This window comes from Numida meleagris, chromosome 1 (genome assembly GCF_002078875.1).
Source record: "Numida meleagris isolate 19003 breed g44 Domestic line chromosome 1, NumMel1.0, whole genome shotgun sequence".
NCBI lineage: Eukaryota > Metazoa > Chordata > Aves > Galliformes > Numididae > Numida > Numida meleagris.
In genome coordinates this window covers 126562091-126578755 of record NC_034409.1, presented here as the reverse complement: position 1 = coordinate 126578755, position 16665 = coordinate 126562091, and the positions used below count along the sequence as shown (strand labels likewise).

Genomic DNA, 16665 nt, shown 5'->3' with positions numbered 1-16665 from the left:
CATGCAGGCTCCCACGGTGCATTCTGCTTTTTCTCATTCATTAACAGTTGTTTTGGCACTGTGCGTACATGTGGAAGGGAACAGATACAGCATCTTTTCCCTTCCACAGAGCACCATGCTTCAGCAAATGGCTCAGAGGACCCGTGGCTGCTCTGAGCAGCACACAGCTACGTGTAACCCGGCTGCAGCTAGCAGTCTGGTGTGACTTGTACCTCCCTCACACAGCGCTGCTCTTGCATGTGTCATCTTCCCCTCAGCCCTCACCACGCTCCCCAATTTCCCGTGTGTTAATTTGCCTGGAGGGCAGAGTGTGTTAAGATCAAACTGCAGAACAACCAGACTGCAATGCGCTCCACTAGAAGACAAGTGATGCAAAATGTGGGTGACATGCTGGGACTTATAATGAAAGGCCACACAAAATTTCAATGTATGCCTTAGGATGAATCAGTGAATTAAGCAAAACACAGACTTGATGTATTAAAATGACTTGTCTCCTAATGATTTATGTATTAATCTTCCAATATATCATCACCACTGCTTAGTCAAGAATATAAAAGGCTATTATTAAGTGCTCATGAAGCTTTCACAGTCTTAAATTTCCTTTCTCTGGGGAATGCAGCACAAGGTTTTTGATAGATTTTGCAGTTTACTTCAAAGCAACTACAGAAATAAAATGCAGAGTATAGGTATGTCTTTTCTGGTTATCGTAAGTAGTTTTTTATCTCTAACAAACCAAAGCTTAAGTCCTAAATGTTAATTAATAGATTTAAGCTGGCTTCCTGACTGCACTATATATATATTTATCCCAGAAACATATTTGCAGAGCCTCATCAACTGTGATTCTCCCTTCGTATAAAAAAAAAGTATACAGAGAGAAGGAAAAAAACAGAGAGTTGGAGAAATTAGCAAATTACCACCAAAAACCAATATCTTGCAAATTGAAAGAAACAAACATGTGCATTAGTAAAGCTGAACTTAAACATAAAATGTTCACATGCCTACTGGGGAAATATTGGTGGTAGGTAGACAGCTGGACTGGATGATCTTGGAGGTCTTTTCCAACCTTGCTGATTCTATGATTCTACTTATTCATATTTTGTTAGAGTTACATTTTGTACATAGTTGTCCAGTTAAAAATTGATGCTACTGTGACATATAGTTACCCCTTAGCATTCTCCCTCTGAATGCACTATCAGTGGTAATTGGAGTGAATACAGGTTCAAGCATTAGGGCCTCCATGAATCTCTGATGGACATGTTGGAAAATAAGACAAGTGTAGTAGATGAAATAATTAGCAGTTCTTTGCAAGCTCAAAAGCAAACTCTTCACATCCTAGCTGGTCATGGTGGAATTACTGAAACAGCCAGAGACAGCCTACATTTGTTGGGCAGCCTGGGAGGCTTTTCCCTGTCTGGCCCACAGAGTAAATGCTGCTCAGAGCTAGCCCTCTCCACAAAGCAGTGAGCCACTACTGCTTTGTGCTTCATCCATATTTCAGTAGGAATCGCAAGCTAGGTTATCTTTTGCAAAAAGCCATGCTTGCCAACTTTCAGCCTTTCGCTGTACAGATACACAGCATTCAGTGACTAGCTCCTTGTTTGTAGCATGTAGGAAATGCAGAGTGAACATAAATTAACCTACTGTCTTTGAATGACTACGTTTACTGAAGAAAGGTCTCTACAATGCAAATATTTGTAAAAAGCAAAACAACCAGGAGCTTGTCATTCTGGGCATTACTGTTGTCCGGATGGAATCAAAACATCATTGCCATTTGGCTGATCCCTTCTCCTAATGGCAGCCAAGGAAGAGCCCTCCTGCACTACTGACTGCCTTGCTGTGTGCAGCTCCACTCCTCTGTTCTTAACACAGTTCTCAAATGTATGAAGCACTGACTCAGAGGCAGAATCAGTACATTTAAAAGGATCTGTTTGTGAATGAGTGGTATTAATTTTAATGTGTATTTTTTTGTTGATTTTAAATATTGAGGATGAGTTCAAGTTGTAATTACTGTAATTCCATTCTCTCAGAAATAATAGTGCTTTATAAAGGATGAAATAAATTGCCTCTCCTGAAGCATTTTTCTACAGTCTGTTCATACGATGCAGTGTTAAGTACTGGCTAATATCTGAAGTGGTATTTTAACATAGTGGTTTCTCTTCATTCAATTAAAAATCTCCATCAAATGAATGAATAAATAGATAGAAGTAAGCAAGTCTTTGTGTTGCTGCAGCCAGAAAACAGAACAAAGCTCCAAGACCAACATTCTGTGTCCTTGTGCCTCTTTTGAGTGATCGGGAGTTATCACTGACACATATCTTTTCATATTATCTCTTGGATAATATGGACCTTAGGTTATTGAAGATTGTCACACATCTTTCAACATTATCTCTTGGATTTATATCAAGAAGAGCTCTATGGCACTCCCTCTACACACTTGTGCAGAAAGCTTTTCAGCTCTCCTGCAACAGAGCTCTCAAGTTGAAGGTAGTGAGGGGTCTTCTTATGATGTTTTGCTTTCACAACAATGCACGTAGGGCTCAAAAATGGACAAGTAGTAACTTAATTCCAAGTATTATTTCTATTTTGATATAATCATGTTAAAGTTGGTGTAGCCTTTTGCAGACCAGCTTTTCATTCTGGGATTGAAAGGGAATTCTAGAGCATGGTTATGCATACCAAAGTGCTGACATTTCAAATCCAGCACAGCTTACCAAACGTAGGTAGCAGAATTTAGGTATATTGCATGAAATGTGTTGGTCTATATATGAAGATAATGTAAGGTTTCATTCAGTGATGGGCTGAACCCACTGCACCACCTTGGACTTGAGAAAGTGATGAATGTGTTCTGCAGGAGCAAATGTTTGACATGCTGCAGGACAGGTCTGCCTTACCAGGGGAAAAGTGGCTTGGATGTGCAAACAGACAGCAAAATACATTTTCCTCCCTCTCTGACCAGAGAAGCAACATAATATTGTCAACTCTGGCACCCAAAAATAATTTCAAAATTGTTTTTTTGTTTGTTTGTTGAAACAATCTTACAACTTCTGTTTTTTACAGTTTTTTTTACATGCTGACAAGAAGAATACCAGAGCTTCAAACGGAGAGGTTAAACTTACCAGCACCCAGTGCATGAATTAAACCATTGTGAGAAACAACCCCACAAAGAGTGTCAGCCATTTGTTAAAAACAGTCATGAAAAGTCCCCCCGTCTGTTGGAAGACAGCTAGGTTAAAGAAGAAATAAAGCTGAAATGCGAGCAGGTATAGGAGAGATTAAAAAGTGGAAGTTTTCTGCACCCATGGTATAACAAGGCACAAGATGGAAGGCCTCGGCCAAGAGAACTTCAGTATACAGTAAAAGCAGCCCTGTGAATCACTTTTTTTCCACTACATGAGGATTGCTGTGCCACCGTCTTTTTTCACTGTCATTTCAGTTTCCCCTTAAGCTACATTAGCTACAGAAATCTCTCCTCAAACTGCAAGAAACTAGGAACATAGCAGTAGTCCAAAGTGGCCCATATCCAGCATTACAGAGTGGTTATCTCAAAGCACCATAAGACACAGAGACAGCAATCACTTTCTCTGCCATCTTGCCTTACAGTTGTTTGGTTTTGGTTTGGAATTTATTCTTTCTTCTTTTATTAATTTCCCAACGTTACGTCACTCTGGAACACCATGAACAGAGTTCTGTAATCAAAATCAGACTCCGACTCCCCACTTTGTGCTGATGAAATAAAAGGTGCCAAGCGGAAGTCCCACTACTTTCATGCAGACATTTCTGCAGTGATGTATTACAGTTGGCATCACTGTTAAGAGCTCCTGCACTACACTGTGAGCCGCAGGCACATCAGCCGGTCTCCTTGGGTGGCTGGGACAGTGCTGTGTGCAGCCAGACTCAGCGAAACTAGACTGACTGCCAAGCATTCTGGCAATGCTAAAACTGCTGGGGGCTCCAATATTTGACTTTTACAATGCCTTATCTAATTTAGGAACTACATTTTTCATGGAAAACATGTTTTTTAAAGAAAACTCTTTAATCAAAAGACTGGTGTTACTTCACAGATGTATGTATTCACGTAATCATGCTGCTTTTGGACAGAGAATGTTCTGCTTCGTTGAAAGAAGAGGGATTAGGATGATGAGCAGAGTAAAAGTTAAGTGTTCTCATATTTAATTGCAGAGGCAGAAATCTGCTTTTGTCTCCTGTTTCACCTTGTAATCCTGAATGCATTTGGTGGTATCAGGGATGTGTGCTTGTGAAGAACCAGTAGCAATAGCAGAGGTGAACCCAGACAAGAAGTGTGTGTGGCACACTGTGCGTGTTGTCTGGTTCCCCTTAGCACATCATTCTGGGGGTTCACAGGCAGTTGTACCGCCCTCCCCAGGTACACCATGCAGTTCAAATGACAATGCTGCTGAAAAGGTATTGTGAGGATGGTGGCAGTTAGAGCAATTGAGAGGAATGCTAGAAAAAATAATTGCTCAGAACCTGAACTCCAAAGCTTTTAAGGTTCACTTCGCTTTCATCAGTGGTTTTGCTCAGAGGGAGTTAAACTAACCTTCACCTCTCAAGAGTGACAATCTGTTTCCACTCTGTCCTCTCTGCAATTCCCTTTTGCCTTCTCTGTCACACTGGTGCAGTCCATTAACTTTCACATTATCACTGAACCAGCCCGATGTTTTGGAAAACAATGTGCCTGTGAGATCCTTGTCCTGTATGCTGCATGGAAGAGTTTTCACCAGCTCAACCCACCAAAGAGGGAGAGGTTGAACTGCAGAAACACCCATACACCTAATATCTTCGAGTGTGTCACAGTTTTAAACTAGCTCAGAAACACTTTGTCCTATTAAATCATTAAGCATTATTAACAATGCATTGCTAAGACCATTAATCCCTTTTAGACAAGAAGGAGTTTAACATTGTGACAGTAGCTGCATTTAATTTCCCTGAAGACACTGAAGTTTGGTGTGATAGTAGTCAGACAATATTATTGTTCTTCAAAAACCAATGAACTTTAAAAGTATTTTGATTAAATGGAATGAAAATATACCAATAAATGTAAATAAAGCTTTCCAAAGCTGACATCTCAAATATTTCTTCATTACCGGTTGCAGGAATGGATTGGAACCACCTATGGTCTGCAACATGAGGAAGAGATATGCTGTGCATGAACTAAAACTCTGTCTTTGAATTGATGAGAGAACTGGTGTTCTAATCTAATGGCTATTTTTTAATAATTATTTTTAATTAATTTATAGTATTTGAGATGTGAGCCTTTGCTAGTACTCTTGCAATTAATGCTAATTGCTGGCAAAGCAGCAAATCCTTTTGCATTTATAGTGAAAGGTTTCTGCAAAAAAGGAATGAAATATCCTTGTGTGGATGCATTAAGCATTGGAATACTTACCATCTAACTGTAGGCATGAAAACTAGGAAACCTGAAGAAGAAATGATACTTTTAACTGACTATAGCAGTGTGCTGTAATTGGTATTGGTTTCTGTCAAGGGAATGTGATTTATTTTGCAAACAGAGCAAGAATATGCAGTAGAAATCATTGTGGGGCAGCTGTTTAAACAATACAACTCAAACAAAAACATATATTCCCCAAATGAAATAAAATCTACAATTACACATATCTGTCTTTTTGACTAGAATAATCTTTTATGATTACAATTTATGTTGTTTTCATAGTATTTTATTAAGCATCAGTGCAGTAACATTGCTCTTTATATGTAACTGTTCTGAGTAAAATGGATTAACAAGAGTAATATTTAAAATCTCTCCCGCTTCCTCTTACAATTTTTCCTTTATTATTAAAAAATTGGAAAGAAAAGAGTAATGCCATGCTACTACTATAATACGTCAGCTTCGTGTTTGCTTTTGTTTGAAGATATACTGCATTCCATAATTTATTCCAGTCAGAGAATTAAGAAACTGCTCATGATAGATTAGTCATGAAAAGGTATGGGAGTAACCAACAGGGAAGTTATCAAAACAGTTATGAAAAAATGCTGACTCATCAAACCATTCTTAAGAAGAAAAGCAAGCCAAACCCAAACCCAAACCAAGCCAAACAAACAAAACAAACAAAAAATGTTTTAAACATATGTCCATCTTAAAAAAAAAAGCACTTGATACCATGAAGATACCTTACTGTGACAGAATGACTTAGAAACTGTAGGGTTTGCAATTTCAGTTTGACCAGCATTATACTTCAAAATGTGAATGACAGTACATTTAAGGATAATTATGAAGAAATTAGAAATAAAATATTATTTGGCCTAAAAAATGGATTCATATTTTCAAAAACAATGTGACATTTTAACTTTCTGTTGCTATTTGAGGACAATATTTTCAAAATCTCTGCAATATGTATGAGACATGATCCTCATCTTTCTGCCCAAACTTAATTGCAACTTCATTTGCCAGCAAAATATCACGTATGCTCAAGAAGAGATGAAAGACACTATTCAAGAACAGGAAGCCTCCAGACACTTTGCAGGACAGATTTTCCATGTAGTCTGTGACAATTTCTGGGTGAAACGCCTTGCAAGAGGAGATTAACTGGAGCTGCCTCATCTCCCCAGCATCTTCACAGGTCCTGCACAGTTTTTCTGCCCTATTTTTACACCAGTTAGGACACAAACGTGACAGCTGGGGATTTTTGCAATTCCTATCACTTCAATCTCTGTTGTCTCTGACATGATTCATGCGCTAAGGTTACAGGGAAGAAACACAGACATTATCTGGGGACTGTACCAGCCTGGAGAGTTACAAAAAAAAATGTCAGCTCCTTTCATAGTAACAGAGCAGAGGAAAGAGAGCAGAAAAAGTGTGACTAACTGTTCCTAAACATACAGGCGATGTGAACCAGAAAAGTAGCTGTGTTACTATGGCTGGGGAGTTCATAAATTTATGATTCACAGCATTACAGAGCCCATTTAGCATGCAAAAAGAGAGGATGATGAAAGGAATCGTTAGTCATGGAGAAAGAGCTAGACAGAACACACAGAGATGCTAACCCCTGGGAAAGGGAGCATGTTCAAGTATGACCAACAGCCTGGGAAAGGGACTAAGGTCTTTTTTTGTTCATTTTCCAAAAGATCCTTCTTACTTTGGTAGGCAGAATACTTGAAAGAGTGCCTTCCTTCCTAGCCTGGTAAGAGCACCATGAACTCCTGTGCTCTGTTCGAGCCTATCTCAAATGGAGGGGATGGCACAACATTCTTCAAATGTGTTCTGAAGCCAGACGGCCATATTCTATCATGGCCATACCTTTTTCTTTTCTCACTTCATAAAGCGTTTTAAGCAGGCAAAGGAGGAGAAAAGGACATAACAGCTAAGCTGTTCTACCGTTGTGGTGCAAAATGTCAGCGTGCAATTGCTTAGATCACTACTGCTGAAATGCTTGCAGATAGCTTTTCTGTTAAACTTTCACCTCCTTGAAAACAGTAGTGTTCAAAGTAGGGATGGAGGAGAATGATTTGCCTTAGGGATGCCCTTGTCAACTCACGTGATTTCTGTTGAAAATGGTCTGGATCTAAAAGACCACAAAGGTGTTTGATGTTCTTCATATAACCTTCAGCAAAAGAACCGGGAGAACAGTCATTGCTCTTCTGCGTTTGCATTTTCAATAACACACATGAAACAAGCTATGCCCTGCCAGTCTGGAACAAGCTCTGTCCTGCCTTGATGTACCCATGCTGTATCTCTTTCACTGGTGTGTGTGGGAAGAGGATGGGTGGGAAGGAGGGAAAACGACACTCACAGGGGAGAAATGGGACTGGGGTTGGGGGGAGAAGACAAGCAGAAAAGAAATGGAGAGTTGTAAATGATCTGTTGAGCACAAATAGAATGAGGAAGGAAGAGAAAAAAAGATGAGACAGAGAGGGAAAAGGCAATGGAGAGAAAAAAAGCTGCAAAGATACAGGTGCAAGTGAAACTGCAAACTCAGAAATCAAGCAGGCAGGCATGAAGAGAGATAAGAACAGAATAAAAATAATTGAGTGTGCAAGGAAAATCAAGGAACACTTAAAATAACATCCCCACCAAAAAGGAGCTGAAAAGAGAAAACACAGGATAAATGAGACTGGTAAGGTGGCAGAATGCAAACAAAAGAGGAAACATGGAATAGAATAGCAAAAGCTGCCTTTAATGCTGTTTCCGGGTAAGATATTTTGACAGTTATTTGTTTTGATGTGGCCCTGTGGTTACTGTGATACAGATGACTTCTGGCTTCAGACCAGAACTCTGAGCAGCAAGCACAAGCAAGGCAAGTTGGGAGCAACGGTAACTGTGACTGTCAACCCAGAGTCTCCTGAGTAGGAGAATGATTGCACAGAAAATCTGTGGTAAAGCAGAGAACTGCACCACAGTTTACTTTCTCCTTCATGTCAAGAGTCCTTCTGCCTTTCCTTCTCTGCCATATGTGATGGATAGATCCCTCCTCCACCACCATTACTCACCTCCAGTTTGGACACTAGCCCAACCAAAATCTAGAAATAATGGGACAAGAGTATGGTAAACAATTCAGTCTGCTGCCACTGGTAATTTCTCCAATACAGAGTATAGCTCCCTTTCTCCAGTGTGAATAAATGACTCCAAATTGTTTGGCTGCCTTCCTGCAAGGTTAGGACTCCCCATCAATCAAGGAACATACATAGACCCAAGTTACAAAATGAACTACAGCCAATGAGTACAAATCAAGATAAGGAGAAGCCAGTACGTTTTTTTTAAAGGAAGATTTCACATTTAAAAGGACACAAAAATGAGGGATGCCATCACTAGAAAAATATGTTAGTCCATGGGATGCTGTCATATCACAGTGCTTGCCACGGATGTCCTTACTGCATCCATCAGTTTCTAAATGCTACTCTGAATCACAAGGCGTCTCCAAGGCTTCACAGTGTCAGCAATGCCTTGGCACCCTGCAACAGCCCTCCAAGGCTGGCAAATCACTCACTCATGCTATAGACGTACCTGAATGCACCAGCAATCTCACTGAGTGTAGCAGGACCACTTACAAGATAGCAAATTATTCTCCCGCGCAGGGGCATATCAACAGCTAGGTTAAAAACAACAAGAGTATCTTCTTCTACCTGAACAAAGAAGGGGTTTGGAGCTGAGTTCACAGTCTTTTATGGAAGCCACTGGGGGGCCCGATGCCTGGGGGAGCAGGTACTGCTGCCTCCCTTGAAGCACTGAAAGCACCCACATGGGAAAAGGTGCACAAAATTAGCCAGAGTTTGTCCTCCTATGTGTCTGAAATGCAGAAGGGAAGGATTTGGCACAAAAGCTGCAAATCTCACTGGTGCATATTTGTTTCTTTTCATAAGATTGGCCGTGTTCATGCTCAGCCTGAATTTTTCTAATTAAAACATCTCTAGTTCCTTTATAATATGAGTTAATAATAATGAATCACAGATAAGGATGATCCTAGTCTAAAGAGGCACAGTACAAGGCTTTGCTATAATCAAAGAAACTACTGTTATCTAGAGCCATGGAACAACCACATTTAATTTTGCATTCTGCACTTTACCCTAAAGAAATACTAATTACACTCCCCTTAGTCCCCTTCTGTGGTGCCATCCAGCCACATGCACATCAGAAATGATGAATATATACATCAAGTGAAGAGTAAGGATAATTTCCCGCAGTTGTTTTACAAGCAATAGATTAAACTGCTATAACCCTGCAGAGTTTAAGCAATGTGCTTGTAATAAAACTGATGCTGTAGTATGTAATCAGAAGCCTAATACAAAGTTTGACATGCTTAATGCAGCATTCATATGTAAAATGTGTGCAGTGAAAACAGCCCAGCCCTCTAATTCCACTCTTTGTTGCAAAACGAAACCTCGGGCCAGGTGCCTCTACAGACTTGTTCAAGCCCTTGTCAAAGGACTAAGACAGAATTTCTGCAGGGAAATGACACAAAATCCAGAGTCCGTTTGTGCAAGCAGCAACTCTTTGGAGCCTATCAGAAGAGAGATCTGATCTGAGGTCAGGTCAAATCAGCACATCACTTTCACATGTGACTGCATGTGGCAATCTTAAAATGTATCATCTCAATTATCCTGCTCATTCTTCAATTAGTTAAACAATTCTGCACAGAAGTATCTACCACGTCATTTGATGTTTTCCTCATGTTACCGAGATCCCGTAGATATTACCTCACAGTTTCCCTATATGAAAGTAGTTGGGCAGAATATAGCCATGCAGCTCCGTGGACCTTGCTAGGCCACAGCAAAGTGCTGGGATCTCAATGACCTCCCTGTTCTCCGTTTCCACAGGGAAGTGCAGAAGATGACACAGGAAAGAAGCAGTGCTTGGGCATAGAATCCTTTGAGCTGGAAGGGATCTTTAAATGTCATCTAGTCCAACCCTCCTTCAATGAACAGGGATATCTAGAGCATCTGGAGTGTCTCACCTCAGCCAACCTGTGGCCTGCAAGCTTTGCTCAAGTTGTAAGCAATTGCTTGAGAAACACTGTTAATTAAAAACAAAGCAAAAAAAAAAATAATCTGCAATAAAAGCCCACAATTTAATCTGCACTCTCTTCCTGCAAATCAGTGAGTACCCAACATGGATCTGTACCTGCTTTGTAAGTCGTCCAGGTGCAATTTGCCTACATAATGGGTGGCTGATGAGACAGTGACGATCCTAGCGCTGTGACTGTGCGTTCCTGATTGCTTCAGCGTATCCAAGAGGAGGTTAGTCAGCAGGAAGTGTCCCAAGTAGTTCAAGCCGAAGTGCTCCTCAAACCCATCCTCTGTCTGCCTTTCAGGGACCAGCATCACCCCAGCTGGAGGAGAGAGGGAAAAATGGTTCATATTTCAAAGGAGAAGCTAGACAGAAGGAGCACGGATCTCTTGCTGCACAGGATAAACATGGCATTTAGAGCAATGAGTGACTGCTGATGGCATGTGAGGTGTAAAGCTGACACTGACTGATTTCTGTGGAGAAAAACGTCAAAATCCCCACTTGCGTTCCTTTAGCAGTAAGGCACTCTCCCTCCCTACCTGCAGGATTGCGAGGATAAATGCAAGGTGTGAAAAGTGTTCTGAAAACATTAAAAGCTGATTTAACCTTCTGTTGGCATGCCAGAATTCAGCGCTGCAGGTCTACAACAGTAATAATTCCACCTGGAAGAGGGGGGTGATCCCAACAACGCTCCTTCCATCAAAGAGCACAGAGAATCAGGGACAAGACCAAGCCAAGCAGCAGATCTGCTCTCCCAGATGGCTGCAGTTTAAAGATCTGCTGAGTCTTTGTCTGAAACATGCAACTTCAATCTCACTGCTGTGAGTGAGAAAAAGATGTTGTAAATTTACCCAATATATATTAATTACTGTGTTGATATGCAGCTGCATATTGAAACAACTTTCTGAATGCTTATTTTGGCAATAGTTTTGCATATATTTCTAGAAACCACAATTTTCTAACTCAGTGCTTAAAATAAGCATCCACATCCCTCGCATGCAATGTTGATTTCAGCATTTTGCAGAAAATCTTGAGCTAATGTGTGAACTGTACCATGTACTGAAGCTGTGTGGGGGTTAGCTATCTCACTCAATTATAAAGTGGATTTTAATGTTATAAATTATTCTTACTTTATTAAAATTTAATTATCACACAAGTGGACCTGACCTTTGTAATTTAAATGCAGATACACGTGGTTCACAGAGAATAATGTTGCAGGCCATTTATCTTCTTACTAATGTACATGACTGTGATACAGCAGAATGGCCTCCTTTGCTCACAGACGTAGAAGGATCTCAGCCTCATCCTCACACTACTTCATGTGCCCATTAAAAACCCTTTAACTTTCCATTGCTTGACATCAGACCAATGATGGCATATTAAATTCCCACTTAAAATTACTCATGCCGTGTGTCTGCATTTCTCCTTCTTTAAGAGGATTCAACCATCAGACAGCTTTGCTTTGCCACTGCTGCTCAGGTGGAACAGGTTACACTTTCAGGATCTTTTTAGCATGGTTTAACACCTATAGTTTTACCCATAGATTCATCTATGGACTGCCAGCCACTTAATGGGCACACATGTCAAAAATTGCTGGCGCTGTGAGGAAGCACAGTCCAGAGTGAAAGACGAGCATTTTGTAGGAGTGGAGATTAGCCATGCTATTGTTTGTAGAGAGTGCTGCATTATACAGTCAGGGAAGAGAATGAGCATGAAAGATGGGGAAAATTAAATGGTGAAAGGACATAAAGAAAATGCATAAAACATAGCAGATAGAAAAAAAATGCAAGGGAGGAAGGGAGCATAAGATGACTAGAGAAGCAGAGCGAGAGAGTGAGGGGAAGGAAGGAGAGAAGACATAGGGCCAGAATGGAAAGGGAACAAGTGAAGGGTTTGGGTGTAACACAGCACACGTGAACAAAGCCCTTCCTCTGCTCTGCTGGCTGATGAAATGGATGAGAGAAACACAGTGCAGATTACACGCCCGGCCTCGATGCAAGCTCTGACTGGTGTTATCTCTGTCATCAACAGCCACTTTCCCAGGTCCCTCAGAATGACGGGAAAACCCAGTCACCGGATGCGGTGTCTCTGCATGACAAATCTCATCTTTAATAATGGAAAGACACAAATTAGAGGCTGTCTGTCTGGGTGTCCCGTTGTATTCTCATTCCTCAGCAGCACTTATTATGATGTTTGGTGCAACTGCTCACATAGCTGTAGAACAAAAAATACTTCCTTTTCCTCCAAAACCTGCATATGTAGCATACAATGACATCTGGAACAGAGGCCTGGACTAAACAGTGGTGTGAAGGCTACGGATGAACAGAAACTGAGACAAGCTCTGTTGGAACTTGGAGCTGTCTTGTTTTCTGGGATGTGGAAAAGAGGGAAAGGTTGGGAGGCAACCAAAGTCTCAGCCAGCTGCAGTGTGAGTTTTAGCAGAGATGAAGTTTGGCAGGAGCTGCTGGAGGGCGGATGGGAGTAGCACTGCATCTGTGAGTACTGGGGCTGGTACAAGGAAATGATTTGCATCTCTCTGGGGTTCATCCTGCCTTCCAAAGCTCTAAAACTTGGAAAAGGAGGGGAGAAACAGTTTGCAAGATGTATATTAGCAGCAACACAGATCAAGTGAAAGTCCACGAAAAGAAAAGAACAAAAAGCAGCCCTTGCACAGCAAAGTAGATGTGATCCCCAAATGCTTCCTCTTGGTCCCCCTGAGCGTTGGGTCACTATAAGGCCCTCCAGTAAATATACACATTTCTGCTACCAGAGTCAGACGGAAGGATAGAGGAATTTGTCCAGAGAGAAGTGCTGCAGATGGCTGCTATAGCTATTCAGCTGCACCATAGAATCATGGAATCACTAAGGTTGGAGAAGACCTTCAAAATCATCTAGTCCAACCATCAACCCAGCACCACCATGCCCACTAAAAATGTCCCTCAGTGCCACATCTGCACCTTTCTTGAACACTTCCAGAGACAGTGACTCCACCACCTCCGTGGGCACCTGTGCCACTGCCTCCTCACTTTTTTTTGAGAAGAAATTGTTCCTAATATCCAACCTAAACTTTCCATGGTGCAAATCATATCCAGCAAGCAATGGCTGGGCAGGCCAACATTACTCCTATTGGCCCTACTCTGCACTGGCTCCCTTGAGCAAAAATGTACTCAAGTGCTTGAGCAAGCACAACCATTCTCGCTTGGGTTTGCTGCTGCTACAATCCCCTTTTTCTCTTCAAGAGCTGGTCAAATACTATTAATCCAATAACATATTTGAAAGACAGAGATTATCTAAAACATCTTTGTCATGGTTCATATCAAGGCTTTCAAAACATGATGCTCTGCAATTTGAAGGCACTTTCTCTAAGTTGAGGTGAAGCCATTTTAATTCACCAGCAGTGAGTGTGCAAAGCAATACCCAACAGAAAACTGAACCTGGCTGCTTTTCTGTCAAAAGGAAAGATCTTCTAAGTGTTGCAACATTCTTCTTTTATTTTTTTTTTTAATTATTAACTACCTAACATTCAGTAGGTACTAAAAGTGGCATGCTATTGATTTTCCTTTGTCCAGAAATGTCATCAGCTTTACTCAAGGGCCTGAAAGGTAACTCAAAGAATGAAAGCTGCTTCTATTTTTAATTCTTCAAATTAATCCAATACTATTTTATATGTTTTTTTCTTTTTTCCCCCATCTTACCTATTCCCTATTCCCCATCTTCACTATTCACTATGAACTAAGAATGGTTTTGCTTATTCTTCTGCCAAACACCTCAGTTCTGATATAACCTTCCTTTATATTCTTTCCTCAGATTTAGGTAGGTTGTTTTCAGACAAAAAAGTGTCACTGATATGAGCCTGGCATTAGGAAATGAATTAACAAATAAGCTGAGAATGAGCTTTTGCTTTGCAATTGATTACCTGTTAGCAAAATGCTCAGGAAAAAGGCTGACAGTATGCATGTAGAAAACTGCCTAAATGACACATTGATGTGTGATTTTGCAACTACGCTAAGTGACTGTTCCTATTACAAAGTAATACATTCCAATGTGCCACAGTTATTTATGTATTCTAATTTGTTCAAATTACACACATATTAATTAGCTATAACATTTTTTTGAAAAATTTTTATTCAAATGAGTAGGAAGCAGAGAACAGAGGATATTTTTCCTCAGAGAATGAATACAACTCAAGAGAACTGTCTTTGCAATCATTCATCTATCATCACTGCCTATAAAAATTTCCAGTGAAGCTATTTGGGATCCATCCATGAACTAGTCTTATGTGATTTTAACAGTATAATGAATCTAAAAAGTAAAAGTTTATGAGAGATGAAAGCATTACTGGCCAGGCATACTGCATTTTTATTGGATTATATAAGAAGATTTGTATCATGCTTTCCTGTGCTGCAGATGAAGGTAAACACTGCTGTAATTCCTGTATCTCTGGCAGCACAAAACATCCTTCAATTCTATTATAGATTTAAAAATACAAGTATTCCATTTGTTAAGATTTACTTACAGCGAGCTACTTGGAGGTTTTAAAGGTACTTCTCTCAAAAGCACTTAAAATAAATGAAAGATAACATGGGTAAGATTTAAAATCTCTCTTCCAGATGCAGATCAAAATGCCTTTCTTCCTAGGCAGCTCATGGAGCTGCGTTTGGAGGCAGCATCCCCACATGCCAGCCTGATATCCCTGGCAACCCAGAGGACTGGCTGGCAGTGCAAGAGATCAGTTGCATGAGTGATGCCCTCACAGCAGGAGAAGAACCTATATAACAACATTCACCTAATTCTTGCTGTTTGCAGGAGACACATACTGTACCAAAGAATTCCCAAGGGGAAAAATGAAAGTGTTACTCCAGATGAAAGCACAAATCCTTTTCTGCAAACAGGTTTTGTGTTTTACCCCCCATGAACGCAGGCACAAAGGGCAAACCTCCCCGCTAACAGAGTTCTCAAATTGCACTACACTCCACATGAATACACCAGAAGTTCTACCAATGGATCTATCTAGCTATATATCAGCATGGTCCACTTCTCTCCTAAATAGGCTATAGTGGAGTAAACACCACCATCTAAATTTTATGCTGTAGGATAATGATCACACCTAGGTGGCACCTAAGTCCCCACCAGGGGACCTGACCCTCAGACACCAGGATATCTGTCTGTCCTCAGTGGTGGAACATAGTCTCGTGCATGCATAGGCATTCCCTGGAGGGGCCTGGACACTTGAAAGTAGGTTTGTTCACTGCTGCCAGGACTGAGACTTGGGTTGCAGAGAAGAGCTGTCCCCAGTAGGTTTGGTCTCCCTTGCCACAGATGCTTGCCTGTGTTCTGCTCCCTCCCCTAGTCCAACATCAGGTGACCCAACACCAATCTTACTGAGGAGCAGCATGCATGCAGCAGGAAGGGGAGGGGTTCAGCCCCAGACATTCTTATCAGTTTCATCTGCCTCTCTTCTTCCCTTCAAACAGTGAGTTCACTGTCCCTGATTTTCTTACCCAGCTACTCTAGGTCCTTTGTGCCTGGTCCCATGGGATCTCACCCTGCTTCCTCCATGTGCTGCCACTCACACACCTCTCACCCTTCCCTCCTGTCCAACACTGGTTTCCTTACAGGACTGGGAAGCTCCCACCAGCCTCCCCTTCCCTGTCTCACCTTCCACCAGTAGTGACACTGGGATAGGTGGGAGTTAATTTGTAAAAGTTATATGATTAGAATCATAGAATCATAGAATTAGCTAGGTTGGAAAAGACCTACAAGATCTTCCAGTCCAACCATCCACCTACCACCAATAACCCCACTAAACCATGTCTCTCAATGCTACATCTAAATGTTTCTTAGTCAGGGGCTCGACTAAAAGAGAGAGATTATAATCAGGTCCCAGTTAAAGTGCCTCTCTTCATCCTCGCTACCAATCCCAGCTTCCCCCTTGCTACTTTCTCTCTTTGTATTTCTTGATAGAGGAATATATGCTACATTCATAGTTTAAAAGTCTTTCAATCAGAAAACATGAATGTACTGCCACTGGGTTTTCCCCTGTCCTAGAGGTTCTCATTTGACAGCAGTGTCTCCCCACTGGCTCTTCACTCACTGTTCTGCCATCACTCCCTTTTAACCTCTCTGTCTGACTGCTCTAAACCCTCAAGTCCTCACCTGCCACTCTTCTAGTTCAGTTCTCCACA

At 41.1% G+C, this 16665-nt stretch overlaps 1 protein-coding gene across 1 annotated transcript in view; it reads right to left on the bottom strand.

Moving 5' to 3' along the window:
• DHRSX (dehydrogenase/reductase X-linked) overlaps positions 1 to 16665 on the bottom strand; it is a 161720-nt gene that overhangs the window by 33301 nt on the left and 111754 nt on the right. Inside the window, exon 5 of the mRNA XM_021411563.1 lies at positions 10595 to 10802. Within this exon, the coding sequence (XP_021267238.1) occupies positions 10595 to 10802 (208 nt within the window). The remainder of the gene's footprint in view (positions 1 to 10594; positions 10803 to 16665) is intronic.